This window comes from Melospiza georgiana, chromosome 1 (genome assembly GCF_028018845.1).
Source record: "Melospiza georgiana isolate bMelGeo1 chromosome 1, bMelGeo1.pri, whole genome shotgun sequence".
Classification (NCBI taxonomy): Eukaryota; Metazoa; Chordata; class Aves; order Passeriformes; family Passerellidae; genus Melospiza; species Melospiza georgiana.
Window position 1 is genome coordinate 149,970,505 of NC_080430.1, and position 14,756 is coordinate 149,985,260.

The window sequence follows — 14,756 nt, forward strand, 5'->3', positions numbered from 1 at the left end:
ATTTCCATTAGTGTGTCCTGCATGTGCAAACAGATAGAGAGCATCACCTCCCAGCTGCCAAAACACTGCTGCCTTATCTACAGCACAGCCAGGGTGCAGGGCACAGAGGGAAAATATGACCATGCTCATTCAGGAACAGCTCAAAAAGCCTCTCAGCTGAAGGTCTCATCAGGGCAGGTCTGCACAAAGCTGAGATAAAGCTGCAGCAGGTTTTCCTCTTCCCCTGGACATTTCGCATGGGTGCTGCCCAGGAGAGCTGCATTTCCCCATCATGTGGCTCCTTGCTGACAGGCTGCCTGGTGCCCTGCTGGCCCTGAAGGTCACCCTGCACCTGGCCCATGGTGGGTGCAGTGAAAAGGAAAAGTACTGGCAATGAGACAGATCCCATGTTTGTACCACAGCACCTGAATGACAAACCTGAGCCCCAGGGAGCTGCACCCTGGATGGGGAGGGAAAGGGGTTTGCTCTGTCTGATCTGCAAAGAAATGAGTCTCCTGTGCTCAGAGCTGGGGTTCAAGGGTTTATCCCTGGGTCCCTTGAAACTTTGAAACGCATTTGCAAACTTCATCCATGCTTGATGGGACAGGACATGGGGATTTGTAGGACAAAGGGGAATGGTTTTAAACTAACAGAAAATAGGTTGAGATTGTTCATTAGAAAAATTTTTTTACTGTGAGCATGGTGAGGCCCTGGCAGAGGCTGCCCAGAGAAGCTGTGGATGCTCCATCCCTGGAAATGTTGAAGGCCAGGCTGGATGGGGCTTTGAGCAACCTGGTCTAGGGGAAGGTGTCTCTGCCCATGGCAGGGGGTTGGAGTGAGATCTTTAAGCTTCCCTCCAACCCAGATCATTCTGTGGTTCTGATTTATCTCATCTGAATACACTGGTTGGATAAGTGGATGTGTCCATGCCAATCTATCACCCTGGCCTCTCTTTACAGCCACTGGCAAAACCCAGGCATTTCAGGCTGGAAACTTTTCTGATGCAGGGTGGGTGTTTCCTTACAGACCCCCCTTGCCCGGTGGATTTTTTGGGAAGCACAGATCCTGTGACTCCTATTCATATCCAGTGTTTTTTAATAAAGAGGTTTGTGTTGAGAGCATCACTGATCCCTCCTGTTGTTTCTCTCAATAGAGCTTGTGTGACTCTGAGCCCCCAGCATGGACAAGCCTTAGAGGATGTGATTTTATATTGAAACCAACAGCAGCAACACTTGGAGAGCTACACAAAAGGGAAAATCTGGTAGATTTACCTAATACTTGTGTTGAAAACAATATTCCAAAGCATATGCACCTATTTTGTCTTATTTTTGTGTGACATTTAAATGCACATTATCCATGGGCTTTGTTCTGACACCACGTGCAAGTGGCTAATACTGATAATTCAAACACTACAAAGCTGGCCCAGGTCCCAGTGCCCTCCTCAAGAGATTTGGGAAGGCTCAGCCCTGGCCAGGACTTCAGCCAAGAGTGGAAAGAAAGGAGCATCTTCTTTCTCTTCCATTGTGAAAAGAGTCTTGTGAGACTCACTTCTGCACAGGAATGAGAGATGATGGGATGGGATGGGATGGGATGGGATGGGATGGGATGGGATGGGATGGGATGGGATGGGATGGGATGGGATGGGATGAGGCTTTATGCCTTCCTCCAGGGTTATGGAGGATGCCATGCTAGGGAAGGACAATTCTCACCTGGCCTGCCTTGTGCTGAGGGTCTGCAATGCTAGCATCTTCTCTGGTGTCATCTTCCATGTAAGCAAATGGCCAGAGCTGGATGTAGGGTTCATTTCAATAAATTAAATTATCATGGTCAAGTCTTATTTCATGGCTCTTCTGTTTTTTTCTTTACTTAGTTTACATTCACATCACTTTTGCACTTGTGCTTTCTCCAGGGATCTGCAGACACCCTGGCTGGCAAAGTGACATCCTGCTGGGGTGACATCCTTCTGCATCCCTGGAGTCCACGTCCCCAAAACACACTGAACACATTTGCAGCAGATGGGAGCACATCCAAATACTGTGTGTGTTCCATAAAACCCTTTAATTCTCAGGAGCCTGTGGCCTTCCTCAAGCCAGAGGTGAGGAAAAGCACAATCATTATTAAACTGGTGAATTGAGAGTTGGAGGTGGGGGTGGGGGAATTGGTGTTGGCGTTTTGTTGGTTTGGGGTTTTTTTAGGAGCAAAAAAAGGATGAAAGGGGGAAAAGTTCCCTGTTTCACAGTTCCTAAGGTCACACTTCATATTAAGGCTCCATTTACAAAGAGCACATCATTCCTTGATACAGGTTAAGGTGATTGATGAATCATTTATGGTGTATTGCTATTGACCTGCAGGTCTCAGAGCTGTGATTTTACCATCTATAACTCCTGCAGCTGCTGTGGACACAGCCATCGATAACACTGGAACACAAAGTGTTTGTGTGCAGAACGTGCTTGCCACATCTAACATTTATGAATGCTTTATAAACAATTCATAAATGAAATCTTAATATACAGCATAACCTATTTTTAATGTTGTGGCAGTTACATAACCTGTTTCACCTTGATTCATCTCAGTTAACTTCGGGCACCTTGTGGAGGTGTCTCTCTTTGTAGCCCTGTGCCATTTCCCTCTGCAATTTTTTCCCTCCTTTCCTCCCATTGCTCATTTACTCCTGTTCTGCCCCAAAAGTTCTGGTCTGGGATGCTGCAGCCTCACAGGCTCCTGTGTGATGATGCAGCTTCACATCAGGAACTCACTCACGTGTGCACACACTAGAGGAAACAATCCCCTGCCTTTTCCTTGCCGTTTTCAACCCAAACCCATTGCATGGGTTCAGCCTTGTGTGGCCACACAAAGAGGTGAATCAGCCCAAGGAATGGGGAGGGAATGGCATCTCTGCTCTGGATCTGGACTCTTGGGAAAGGAGGTGGAAAGCCCAAATCAGACCATGGCATCACTTCAGCCACCGGCCTGGAGCAGTTTCTCAGGACATGGGCAGACTTTGGAGAGCAGAAGGGCCCAATTTCTGACACAGATCAGTGATGACATCCTCACAGTCATTAACAAGATGCTCATTCTTAAACTGTTTCAAAAGCTGGCCTGATTTCTCTCTGCCAGTGTCTACATTGTTTTTTTTCAAGCTGAATCCAGGCTGAAGAGGGGCTGAAGTCTCCCCCCTCCAGCCACAGCACCAGAGAACTCTGGGCTGTAACAAATTCTCTGCAGAGGATCCATCCCAGAAATGGTGCTGAGCTGCCTCATTGTTAACAGATGCCTTCCCTTACGCCAAGTGATTCCTGAGCAGTTCCTGAGGAGTTTTCCTGTGGCTGTGAAGATGGAGAGGCTGGGAGGATGCGCAGGCACCAGCCCTTGGGGGAGAAACACTTGGAAGAGCAACTGCAAGCAGGAGGTGGCTGAGCCCTGCTTTGCCTGAGTGCTGGGGACAATGTGGCTGCCCAGGCAAGTCTGTGAGTCTGATTTACACCTCCAGGGTGCATTGCTGTGGTTGGTACAGCCACACACCGAGCACATCTTGCCCTGGGAGGTTCTTCTTCACTGCCAAACTTGTATAAATGCAGTGCCAGATTTTGGTGAGATGCCTTCTCCCTGTGCCAGGGTTCCAGAGAACCACTGGTGATGGCCCAGGCAACACAATGGCATGTGGGCCTCCATGTCAAAAATGTAGTTCAGATGAAGATTGCACATCTGGGCACAGGGTTAGCAAGTTTTCCAGGGAGTGACTGAATTACCTGTCAAAAGAAGGCCTATTAATGTGTTATTAATGTATTTTTATTGATATGTTTAACATTAGACACATGCTTGTATATCTGCTGAATCAGGAACACAGGGACAGGAAGGGAGCAGTGTGTGTTAAATGAGATGTCACCTACACACAAAGTCCCACTGGTGTTATGGAGTTGATGCATCCTGAACACAGTGGCCTAAAGTGTCCTTCCAACAAGAAACATCAGATTGTAACAAAACAGATAAGATCCTGTTCAACTGAAATAGCTCAAGATGCTTTAAGGACAGCATCAAACTCCAGTTTAGAAACTGAAATTGGGTTTGAAACATTTTTTCTCCACCATGAACAAAGTGTTAGGAGGGGTCTAACAGAGATGCAGAGGAAAAAAAAAAAGAAAGGGACAAGTTGATCCTTTCTGTTGGAAAAAAAACAAAGAAAAGCAGAAAAGTGTAGTGAGTGGAAGAGTCAGTGGGAAGGATGAGGTAGAAAGAGCAAGATGAGAAGCTGAGAGCTAAGGAAATGCTGAACAACCCCAGAATCCTGACCTAACCCCAGAAGGAAACAGCTATCATGGAACACTTGACACAAAAATTTTTTTCAGATCTTTTTGTGTCTTCTGCATTGAGAAAAGAGCACGAGTGTTTGCGAAGCTCTGCAAAGCAGCCACCTGTAGGAAAGCCTTGCAATGCCCCCTGTGCCCACACAAGAGCTGCAGAGGGCTTGGTTCCAGCCCAGGAGTGGCAGCCAGCCCTGCTCTGGGCTGTGCAGGGCAAGCAGGGGGGATGCAGAGCTCCAGGGACAAACAAATGCCCACACCCAGGAGAGCCAGAGGAATCAGGGGAGGGAGGGTGCAGCTGACCCTCACTGAGGAATCCTTAAGAGCTTCTAGACTGGGAATCCAAACACAGGAGCCCCAGGACTGATAGAAGGAGCTCAGACAAGGCTGGGCATCAGATGGTTTTTAGTGCTTTCAGTCTTCCAAGATGGTCCTTCCAGCCTTTGAGCTGTTTCTTAAAGGATGGAAAGGGTGAAAGAATCATGGAATGCTTTGGGTTGCAAGGAATATTTACAGGTCCAGTTCCAATCCTCCAGCCCTGAGCAGGGATATCCTCAGCTGGATCAGGTTGTTCAGAGCCCTGTCCAACCCAACCTTGAGTGTTTCCAGGGGTGGGGCAGCCATCTGGGCAAGCTGTGCCAGGGCCTCACCACCCCCTGCACCAGTATTGGGACACTGAGGCATTTCTCAGGGTCACAGATTGAGCCAAGTTGGAAGGGATCCACAAGAATCAGCAAATCCAACTCCCAGGCCTTCACAGGACCATCCCCAAGAGCCCCACCCTGTGCCTGAGAGCATTGTCCAAACACTCCTTGAGCTCTGTCAGGCTGTGACCCCTTCCCTGGGGAGCCTGTTCCAGTGCCCAGCCACCCTCTGGGTAAAGAACCTTTTCCAAATGTCCAACCTGAACCTCCCTGGACACAACTTCTGGCCATTTGTTGCCTTTCATGCGAGTGCCTCTCCCTCTCCTCAGCTGACACAGGAGCCACACCACAGAGCAGACAGGGTTCACCACCCCTGAGCTCATCTAGGAAGAGAAAACTTGAATGTCACCATGATATTTTCTGAAAAATCTCTTCACCAGGATTTCTTCTCCTGGGAAGCTTCAGCTTCTCCTTGTTTTGCTGTTTTGGAATGTGATTTGGAGAATTGTTTACCCAGCATGTGAATTGTTTTAATTTAATGACCAATCCCAGTCCAGCTGTGTCGAGGCTCTCTGAGTCTGTCTTAGTCTGTCTCTTTTATTATTCATTCTTGTCCAGCCTTCTGATATATCCTCTTTCTTTTGTATATTTTTAGTATATAATTTCTTTTAATATAATATAACATCATAAAATAATAAATCAGCCTTCTGAAAACTTGGAGCCAAATTCTCATCTCTCACCTCGTCCCAGGGACCTCACAACACCACACTTGAGTGAAGAGGAAATTTCAGTTCCAGGGTCCAACACATCCTTTCAGAGACACAACACAGAATCAAGGGATGCACATTATTATCAGCAAAATCACACAACAGCACCAAGGGCTACAGACTAAAGAGACTGGCAGAGGTGTAAATTACAAGCCACAAGTATTTATTCAGGTAAAGTTACATACTCCAGTGCATTCATATATGGGATCAACATCTGCTCTCAGCAATGGCCATTTAAATTAGGAATAATTTATTGCAACCACTGGTTCATATCAGATTTACAATGAACAGTTCAGCTCATCATGTTCAAAATAATTGCTGGGTGTTTCAGAGGAAGAAAAAGAAGTTTTCAGTACCAAGAAATGAAAGCAAATAAGAAAAATATCATTCTTCTTTCAAGCAGTACAAGGACCAATCCTGACAGCAACCCCAGTGATTTTAAGCACCTTTCCCTCAACCCCTCTCCAAATTACACTAACACTTAAATATCTTCCTTCTGGACAAGTTAGAAATGACCCCCAGAAGGAAGAACTTCTTGTGTTTAATCTCTTTCACCAAGACAAGTAGAAGTCTGAGAAAACTGGGGAAGATATCATAAATGCCAAAACCAACTAAGTATCCAAGTTGACAAGGGACAGAGTCTGCTACATAATGAACAGATAGACCTTTAAGGGTCAGCTCACACATAAGAACTGATATTTATGTGCACATGTGGCAGATTTATAATGGCATATTGGATACCTAGAAAATATGCAGCCTGCTTTTCTTATAATAAAACCTGTTCCCATTCCAACAGCTTCAGTGGATAAGAATCCTTCATAAGTAAAAGGCACTGGAATGTTGCATCCCAGAACAGGCTCCACAGAGCAAGACACTCTCTTCTCAGAGAATGCTGTTGAAAAATAATTAGAGAACAGGCCCTTAGCTGAGTAAATTGAAGCATCCTGACTACAACAACATCTACTTTAGAATATTTTTATTTCATTGTGGTCCTTATAAAGCCTTAGCTGTATTCCTAGAATCTGCAGATTATCTTCTGGGAACACTGAATAAAACCCAATTTAAATTTTACTCCAACAGTGTTGTGCAACATAGTCCAGACACTCATGTCAAAACCAAGCTTTTAGAGAAGATATACTGGTTTAGTTCCTGCTCTCCTTGGATCTCATTTTTCTGGGTGTTGCCTATCCAGTGACAGAGAATTCAGCCTCATGGCACAATCTGGTCAGCCAAGCTCCACCAACACAGAAAAGCAGGCCCAACTCAGCTGTTGGACCCTCTTTCCAGGGATTTTGTTACTGGACCTCACTGGCACCTGACAGAGCAGGGAATGACTGCAAATAAATCCTCAGCAGGGCTCAGATTTTCACCAGGTCAAGACTGAAAACTTCCACTTTCAAGGCTGAGTCCAGAGCCACAACTGAAGCACAAACATTGATAACCTGCCACAACAGAGGTTTTTAGAGATAATACCCTGCATACACTGGAAATGCAGCTACCATGCTACAGCCACAGTTCCCCAGGCTGGGAATATATTTAGGATGAACAGTCACTTGCAAGCATGCAATGAATGGGGTTTGGAGCACTGTAGGAAACACCAATCACACTTAAAAGTGTCCCTGGGCTTGGTGCAGACAGCCAGAATGAGCAGGAAGGGCCAGGCCAGGCATTCAGTGGGGCCCATGTCTGCATGAATTCTAAAGAAACAAAGAATCTGCAGAGAGGTTGTGCATGTGGATTTAAATCATGTAGAGCCAACTGGAGTGTCCCTGCCACATCTCGGTGTATCCACCCCCAAAGCACACTACCACCAAATTTAACTGTGCATTTAAGACAAGACTGAGATAGTTTTTAAACATATGGTCCACGAAATAATGTATTAATCATACAGCTAAAACATCTCCCTGCTTTACATGGGGTAAAAACATGTCTCGCCGTACAAAAACATCATTCTGAAAAATAGGCTAAATTATCTGTACATTCAACAACTACTCTCACACTCAGGAATTCCATGGCCTTAACTGCCTAATAATTAAACTTAAAAAAAAATCCCAAACTTTAAGAAAAAAAAAAAAAAAAAAAGAAAAGGAAAAAACTAGACACATTTAAAAAGCAATATATCAGTATGAAAAATCTGGTGAGAAGAGTTTGCAAAAACTCATGAAAAGTTATATTAATGATAATCTGATTAATTCTGGTGGATCTTTAAAAGTCTGCAAATGTTTCAAGTGACTATGACTGTGTAGAACAGAACTGTGAAAGCCTAAATTCACAGCCAAGCCTTAGGCAGCCCAAAAGTTGGCTTATTTATTCTCTCAAGGACAAAATTTCTTTTTGCTCTTCCTCACCCTCTCTCCTTTCTAGTTCATAGATCTGCCAAACTAAAGGCAGTGACTTTACCAGGAGCAAGTGGCACTGGGCTCAGGGGAGTCAGAGAATAACTGGAGGCTATTCTTACTTTCAGTAGCACACTGAAAAGCACCACTACTGCTATTTGCTACCAAAGACACCAAATTCTCAGCAAACAAATGAACAAGAGCAAGCCAGTGAACAAATCTAACATAGATCTATATCCCAAGGGAACATGCCATGGGTCCAGCATAAACCAGGAGGAATTTCATACAGACACACAAATCTTACTGAAAAAAATGATCAAACAGGATTATTCAAACAGGATTTAAGACCTTCAAACACATGCCAAAATTCAGCCCTCAAGACTCTTTCAAACCACTGATATCAATGGAGCATATTGAAGTATAATGCAAATAGTTTCAAAGGCTTTCTGAAAACAGAGGAAAACTTCAGCACAGTTATAATCTCTCTCCCTCTGAAATTAGCTGAAGCAGCTGTCCAAATGACTGTCAGCCAATTCAGAAAGTGTTCAGCTGTTCCTCCAGAGCAGAGACTGTGTCCTGGCATTGGACAGAAACAAGCTGGGGTCAAGCAGAGGCTGTGCCAAGCTCTGCTGTGTGCTCTGGGTGATCAGTAGCGCCCAGTGCACATTCACACATTCCATATTCACAGCTGAGCTGGGGCCATGGGCTCTGTGGCACGGATGTGGACACTGGGAAGGCAGAGCCAGGACAGAGGCAGCTCCCTGCTGCTGCTGTCTTCATGGAATTTGATGTTCAGGTAGAAATCGCCCGTGTAGAGGAAGAGAAGCGCTCCAAAGTACACAGAGTCTTTGGTTGGCTTTACCTGGTAAAAAGAACACAAAAATCAGTACAAATAAACCATCAACAAAGCAAATTAATTGCAGTTTGCAATTCATTAGCTCCTTCAAAGGGTCTCAGAGTACTCCAGATTCACATCTCAATAATGCTTTCATACAAAAAGGAGTAAACATCTCGTCCCTATTCTAGTAAAAATGTTACTTAAAAAATTAATCCTGTTATTCATTCATGCAGTAAATCTGTGCCACTCAGCACAAAACAGAATATGAACCTTTAAGAGTCACTGATTCCAAACCAGAATTTGTTTAAGGTAGAGATCACCCTAAATCTCTCCTTAGACTGTATTTACCAACATCTCTATTAAAGTTCTAAATCACATCTCTGAATTAATGCTAAATACATGGTTTAAACACCATTTAACAGCTTAGCAATAAGTTCATTCTCCCTTATTACTGAGACACAATCTGACTGCAAATTCTAATCAGGAACTTGGGTGACTATCATTGAAATAATGAAGTTTTGCAACAAACTTCTCAAAAACAGTAGCCATCCTGATTTTACTTGTCCAAATTAAATATACAGAGTTCACACTGTTTCTACATTTATGTATCTTCCTTCATCACAAATCCATCTACAATCCATATCTTCACAACAAATAATATATCTCAGTCCATCATTTCAGCAAGACACTTCAGTAATTTCTAACTTTAACACTCCCACCACTGTTCAGCATGTGATAATGTTTGAATTAGTATCTGCTTCCACAAGATGTTAAATCCAGTTTCAGGATGCCTAGAACTGAGCTGCAGCAAATGCAAAACACCAAATCAACACAGAGCCATTCCACTGGATGGGATTTTTACAAAAATTGTGAAAAGGCAGCTTCATCCCAGCAGAAGAGTCCCAATAAAGGCTGAGGCTCTGAGACAGGTGAGCAGGGCTGTTCCCCACTACAAAAATGTCATTATATGGTAAACTGGGACATGAACAATGGGGTGTGGACTGGGGAAGTGCTCATGGACACCCTTTGCTAAAGGACAATTTGCCACTGCTTGGGAAGACCAGAACAGGGATGATGGGAAGGTCACGGTGGGGAACAGGGGGAAGGCAAATGATCAACAGAAGATTTCAGGGGTGCTTGGAACTCAAGAATATTCCAGAAAGCTGAAAACTTCCAGCCACTTTCCACAAGGCAGATTCACTGCAGCTTTCAGAAGTGAAGGGAATGAGCTGTTTCCATTTTCTCCTGTTTAAGCTTTTTTTGAACTTTCACTGCTGGGTCCTTTAGCCAGGAGACATCATCCTGTATAGTCCCCTGGGCTATCAGTCTGCTTTGTTAGACCTCCCTAAACTGGAAGAAATCCAGAGAGGGGCCACAAAGCTGCTGAAGGTACTGGAGCAGCTTTTCTGTGAAGACAGGCTGAAAGAGTTGGGGTTGTTCAGCCTGGAGAAGGGAACGTTGAGTGGAGACCTCACAGCACCTTCCAGTATTTGAAGGAGCTACAGAGAAGCTGGAAAAGGCTCTCCATCAGGATGTGCAGGGATAGGACAAAGACTAAGGGAATCAAATTTAAAGAGGGGAAATTTAGGAGGTAGATAGATAGATAGATAGATAGATAGATAGATAGATAGATAGATAGATAGATAGATAGATAGAGATATAGATGATATAGATATATAGATATAGATATAGATATAGATATAGATATAGATATAGATATAGATATAGATATAGATATAGATATAGATATAGATATAGATATAGATATAGATATAGATATAGATATAGATAGATGTAGATATTACTGAGAGGGTGGTGAGGCCCTGGCACAGGCTGCCCAGGGAATCTATGGATGCCCCATCCCTGGAAGTGTTCAAGGCCAGGCTGGGTGGGGCTTGGAGCAACCTGGGATGGGGGAAGGTGTCCCTGCTGGAATGAAGTGAGCTTTAAGTTCCCTTCCAACCCAAACCATTCTGTGCTTCCATGACTCTAAATTGCAGCTCCTGCACAAGGAGCTCTCTGTTCACATCCTCAGAGCTGGAGAGCCCAGGCTCCCTTTGGTTTTGGTGCTGGGCACTTCTGCTGACCTACAGCAAACTTGTACCATCATCATGTCATCCACATGAGGGATCAGAGCAGGCACAGCTGTTCCCCTGACCCTGTCCTTGGCATCTCCTCTCTGGCTGGGTAACAGCTCCTGCCCTCTGGCACCGCGTCTGGACACGCAGAACAACATCCAAACATGTCCCCTCGTGCTCCCCTGCCCTTCTCCCAGGGCTGCCTGCCTGATTTCTGCCTCACTGGAGCTGATGTGGCCTTTCCTGCAGAGCAGGGCAGGGGCAGGCACTAATGCCAGCAGTGGGTGCAGGCAAAAAGCAAACGAAGCCTCCTGAGCACCCTGCGCTGTTTCAAGCTCCTGGTCCATTCCTCCTCATCTGGCTGCACCACGAAGGAATGTCTGTGACAGCACAGCTCAGAGCCCTTGGCAAGCAGGGAGGTGGCTCCAGGTTCATTGGCATCAACACCAAACATTGACAGTTTGGGCTCTACCCACTTCTGTTGTGCCACCACCACTGCATCAACACTTGTGGTTTGGAGAAGAAACAGGGAAGCAAAATGAGCTTGAAACCTTTGCCTTGCTCAAGTGCAGGTGGCTCTGCAGAAGTTACCAGATGTTTCCTTCTAAACAGAAACCAACTTTGGAAAGTAAGGCTGTGTCTCCAGTGGCGTGCCTACAAAGATTCCCAAAAGATCAGACATCCAGCTGCAGCAGCCAGGGCAGCAGAGGGTCACATCCAGCCCAGCTGCCACACCAGGCACAGGACTAATTTTGAGGTCTAACCTACATTTAGGAGTAAAAGGTGTCCAAGGTCCTACTACAAAAGGAGGATACTCAGTCAATGAGACAGTGGAGCAGACACAGAATGGTCTCCCCAGGCAGCCTGCAGAGCCAGAACAGAGTTACCTAAACACAGGTAATGGGATGGTCTAAGGCACTGAGGACTGGGAAGATGCCCAGGAGGTCTCACAGGATTTCTGGCAGCATCTGGTGGCTGGTAGGATACCCACAGCACCTATATGATGGCAAACATCTGCTTTTAGGCATCTCAGCCCTGTGTTATTGAGCCAGGTTCTAGCTGCTGCAGACCACACCTCCATGGCCTCATTGGAGCTTAGTGGGGCAGCACCCCTGGGAACCTGCTCATTCAGGGGTCTCAGTCTGGAACTGAATCCACCCAAGTGTCTGTAAAGTGGATGTCCACATCTTATCCAGCTGTTCAACACAAAGACTCACCTGATCAAACACAGAATGAGGCAAAATGTTCCCAACACTGCTGTTCCAGATTGCACTGCAAGATGTATTCCGTTACCATCTGTATGGCAGATTATCTTTGTCAAGTGGGCAGTTTGCTTTATCTCTCTCTTTGAGTGACCACATTCACACCTCCCTTGGTAGGGGACATCTGCTGATAACAGACTATTGAATGTCACTGCATGACTGATAAGAACTAGAACATCCCATTGTGAGATGCTCCGCCCAGAGGGAGCAGCCAAACATTGCTACCCAGATACAATCCAGAGGTTTTGAGACACCAGCACGGTTTTCTCCACTGGATTCCCCATAGGAACAGCAACTGCCTCTTCTTCCACTGGATCTTCAGAGGAAGAATGCATCCTTCTCTGCAGCACCCCCTGCTCCAACAGAACTACCCCTGACACTGCAGGAGGGCTGCAGCCAATTGGACTGGTACCAACAGTCTGACCCACAGGGTGTCAGGTTGGGTTCTGACTCTATCAGTGTTTTTCTAGTGTACTGCATTGTTTATTTTATCCTTTTAATTTTTTTCCTTTCCCTAGTAAAGAACTGTTATTTCCTGCTCCCATATTTTTTGCCTGAGAGCCCCTTAATTTAAAATTTATAGCAATTCGGAGGGGTGGGGAGGGTTTACATTCTCCATTTCAGGGGAGGCTCCTGCCTTCCTTAGCAGACTCCTGTCTTTCCAAACTAGACAACTGCATTAGTCTGATGATTTGCTCAGCCACTCAGAGTGGCTTGTTCAGGTGGTCACCTCCATGGCTGGCAGGACACAGCACCCCACAGCCTGCAGTGCCTGACCCAGCTCAGCCATGAGGAGCACAACTCGTGCCTGACCCAGACCAAATTCGTGTTGTCCTCCAGCCCAGCAGCTCTGATGTGCCACTGCCCAGATCTGTGCCTGTGTGTCTGCTGAATCATTCATCAGGATGCTGACACTCCTGAGCCAGGGCAGAGTTAAAATAGATTTTATTAAAATTCCACCATTCATGGAAACAAAGATGAGCAGCTTGTACCTCAGAAAATAATGATCAAAAATCGAGGGAAAAAAGTCCACATTAGTCCTTTGTTGCACCAAGATAGGAGAAAAATTAAGTTTCTAGCTGCATCCTAATCCTTCCCTGATTTAGGCTACCATGTGGGACTGTGATTGCTTAGAACTAATTACTACTTATTTATACTGCTGTAGTACTTAGGGAGCTCAGTTGGAGATTAGGGCTGGTGCCAGCTACTGCTCGCTGCCCCAAAGAGTTTACAGTGTGAATAAAACAGTGCCAAGAAAAATAATTTGTTCCAGATGGGCCACAGAGGACCTGCCAGAAGTGAGCAAATGTTCACCATGGCTTCTGAGCTGATTCAAAATGACCATCTACTAATGAATTTCTCCTCATCTCCCACTACCAATCGCTTGAGCTTGCGTGTGATAACACACACAGGAAAAAATCCTGCTTGAAGATAAGTGATGGCACAAGCAGGGGCAACAAGAGAGGATGAATTGCTGGGAGTTACAGGATTCTCCACAGAAGGCAATATTTTTGGTTTCAATTTGTAAAAAAACCAACTCTGTCTGATCAACTAATTATTCAACAAAAAACAGAGGTAAGCACTAAGAAAAATTAATAACAGAGTAAAAGATAAACTTTATGTAGTGAAGCAACACAAAAAAAAAAAATGCACTGTATTTTAATGTGTAAGTTCCACCATGTTAATTCATGTTTCAAAATCACCCACTGAATAAAAAATGTTAAATATTTAAGTCATAATGGGGAAAGTCACTTTTTCTGTCAAATACAGAGAAACGTAAGGTTAGCCAAATTAGAAGTTATGCTTTAAAATGCAGACTTTACTTAATTTAAAATGTCTGGAAATAACTCAATATCCTTCAAAAATTTTCCAGAAAAGACTTTGCTTTTTGAAGTATCATATCCAGCAGAGACTTTGTGACACAAACCCAGGCTGCTGCATCAAACTGAGGTAAAAGCACAAAGAGGTGAATAAGCATCACTACATTACTTCCAAGATAAATCTAACTTGGACTTCAAGCCACAAGAAAGGGAAATACAAAACTGTGTGACTTTTACACTTTCAACAATTTATATTCACACTGCAAAGCAGCAGGTGCATCCTGAAAATTCCCATATATGTCCTTTGTCTTCCAGGTAGCAGCAGAAACTGCTTTGAGACTTTTGGAATCAAAAATAACAGTGAATTTTGAGCATGAGACTTAACATTTAGGAAGGCAGAGGGATCTGTTGGGGTTTTTTTGTACCAATAATGAAGTTTCTGCATGACAACAGAGTGAATTTTCAGGGTGTGAGAAGTATCTGCCCTTGCTGCAATACCTGATGCTCCCACTCGTTGTTGACCACGCATCAGTGATGCACCAAACCAGACTTGATTCTCCATCCTCCCTCCCACCCAGCTCAGCCCTGCAATAAATCATGTCAGCATCCTTGTGCCAGTGTCAGTGTGAAGTCAGCCCAATTAACCTAAACTGCTGACCAAGGTGGTTTTTGCTAAACTGGACAACTTTGCACAAAAATAAGTTCTCGCAGCATCTGTCCTGATGGGCCTG

General features: G+C 44.8%; 1 protein-coding gene across 3 annotated transcripts in view; it reads right to left on the reverse strand.

Moving 5' to 3' along the window:
* Positions 1-5,833: 5,833 nt before the first annotated feature.
* The window catches only part of TRAPPC9 (trafficking protein particle complex subunit 9), a 451,106-nt gene continuing 442,183 nt past the window's right edge, over positions 5,834-14,756 (reverse strand). For all 3 annotated transcript variants that reach the window (XM_058033362.1, XM_058033351.1, XM_058033367.1), the window contains exon 23: positions 5,834-8,889. In XM_058033362.1, the coding sequence (XP_057889345.1) occupies positions 8,710-8,889 (180 nt within the window). In that variant the 3' untranslated portion in view covers positions 5,834-8,709. The remainder of the gene's footprint in view (positions 8,890-14,756) is intronic.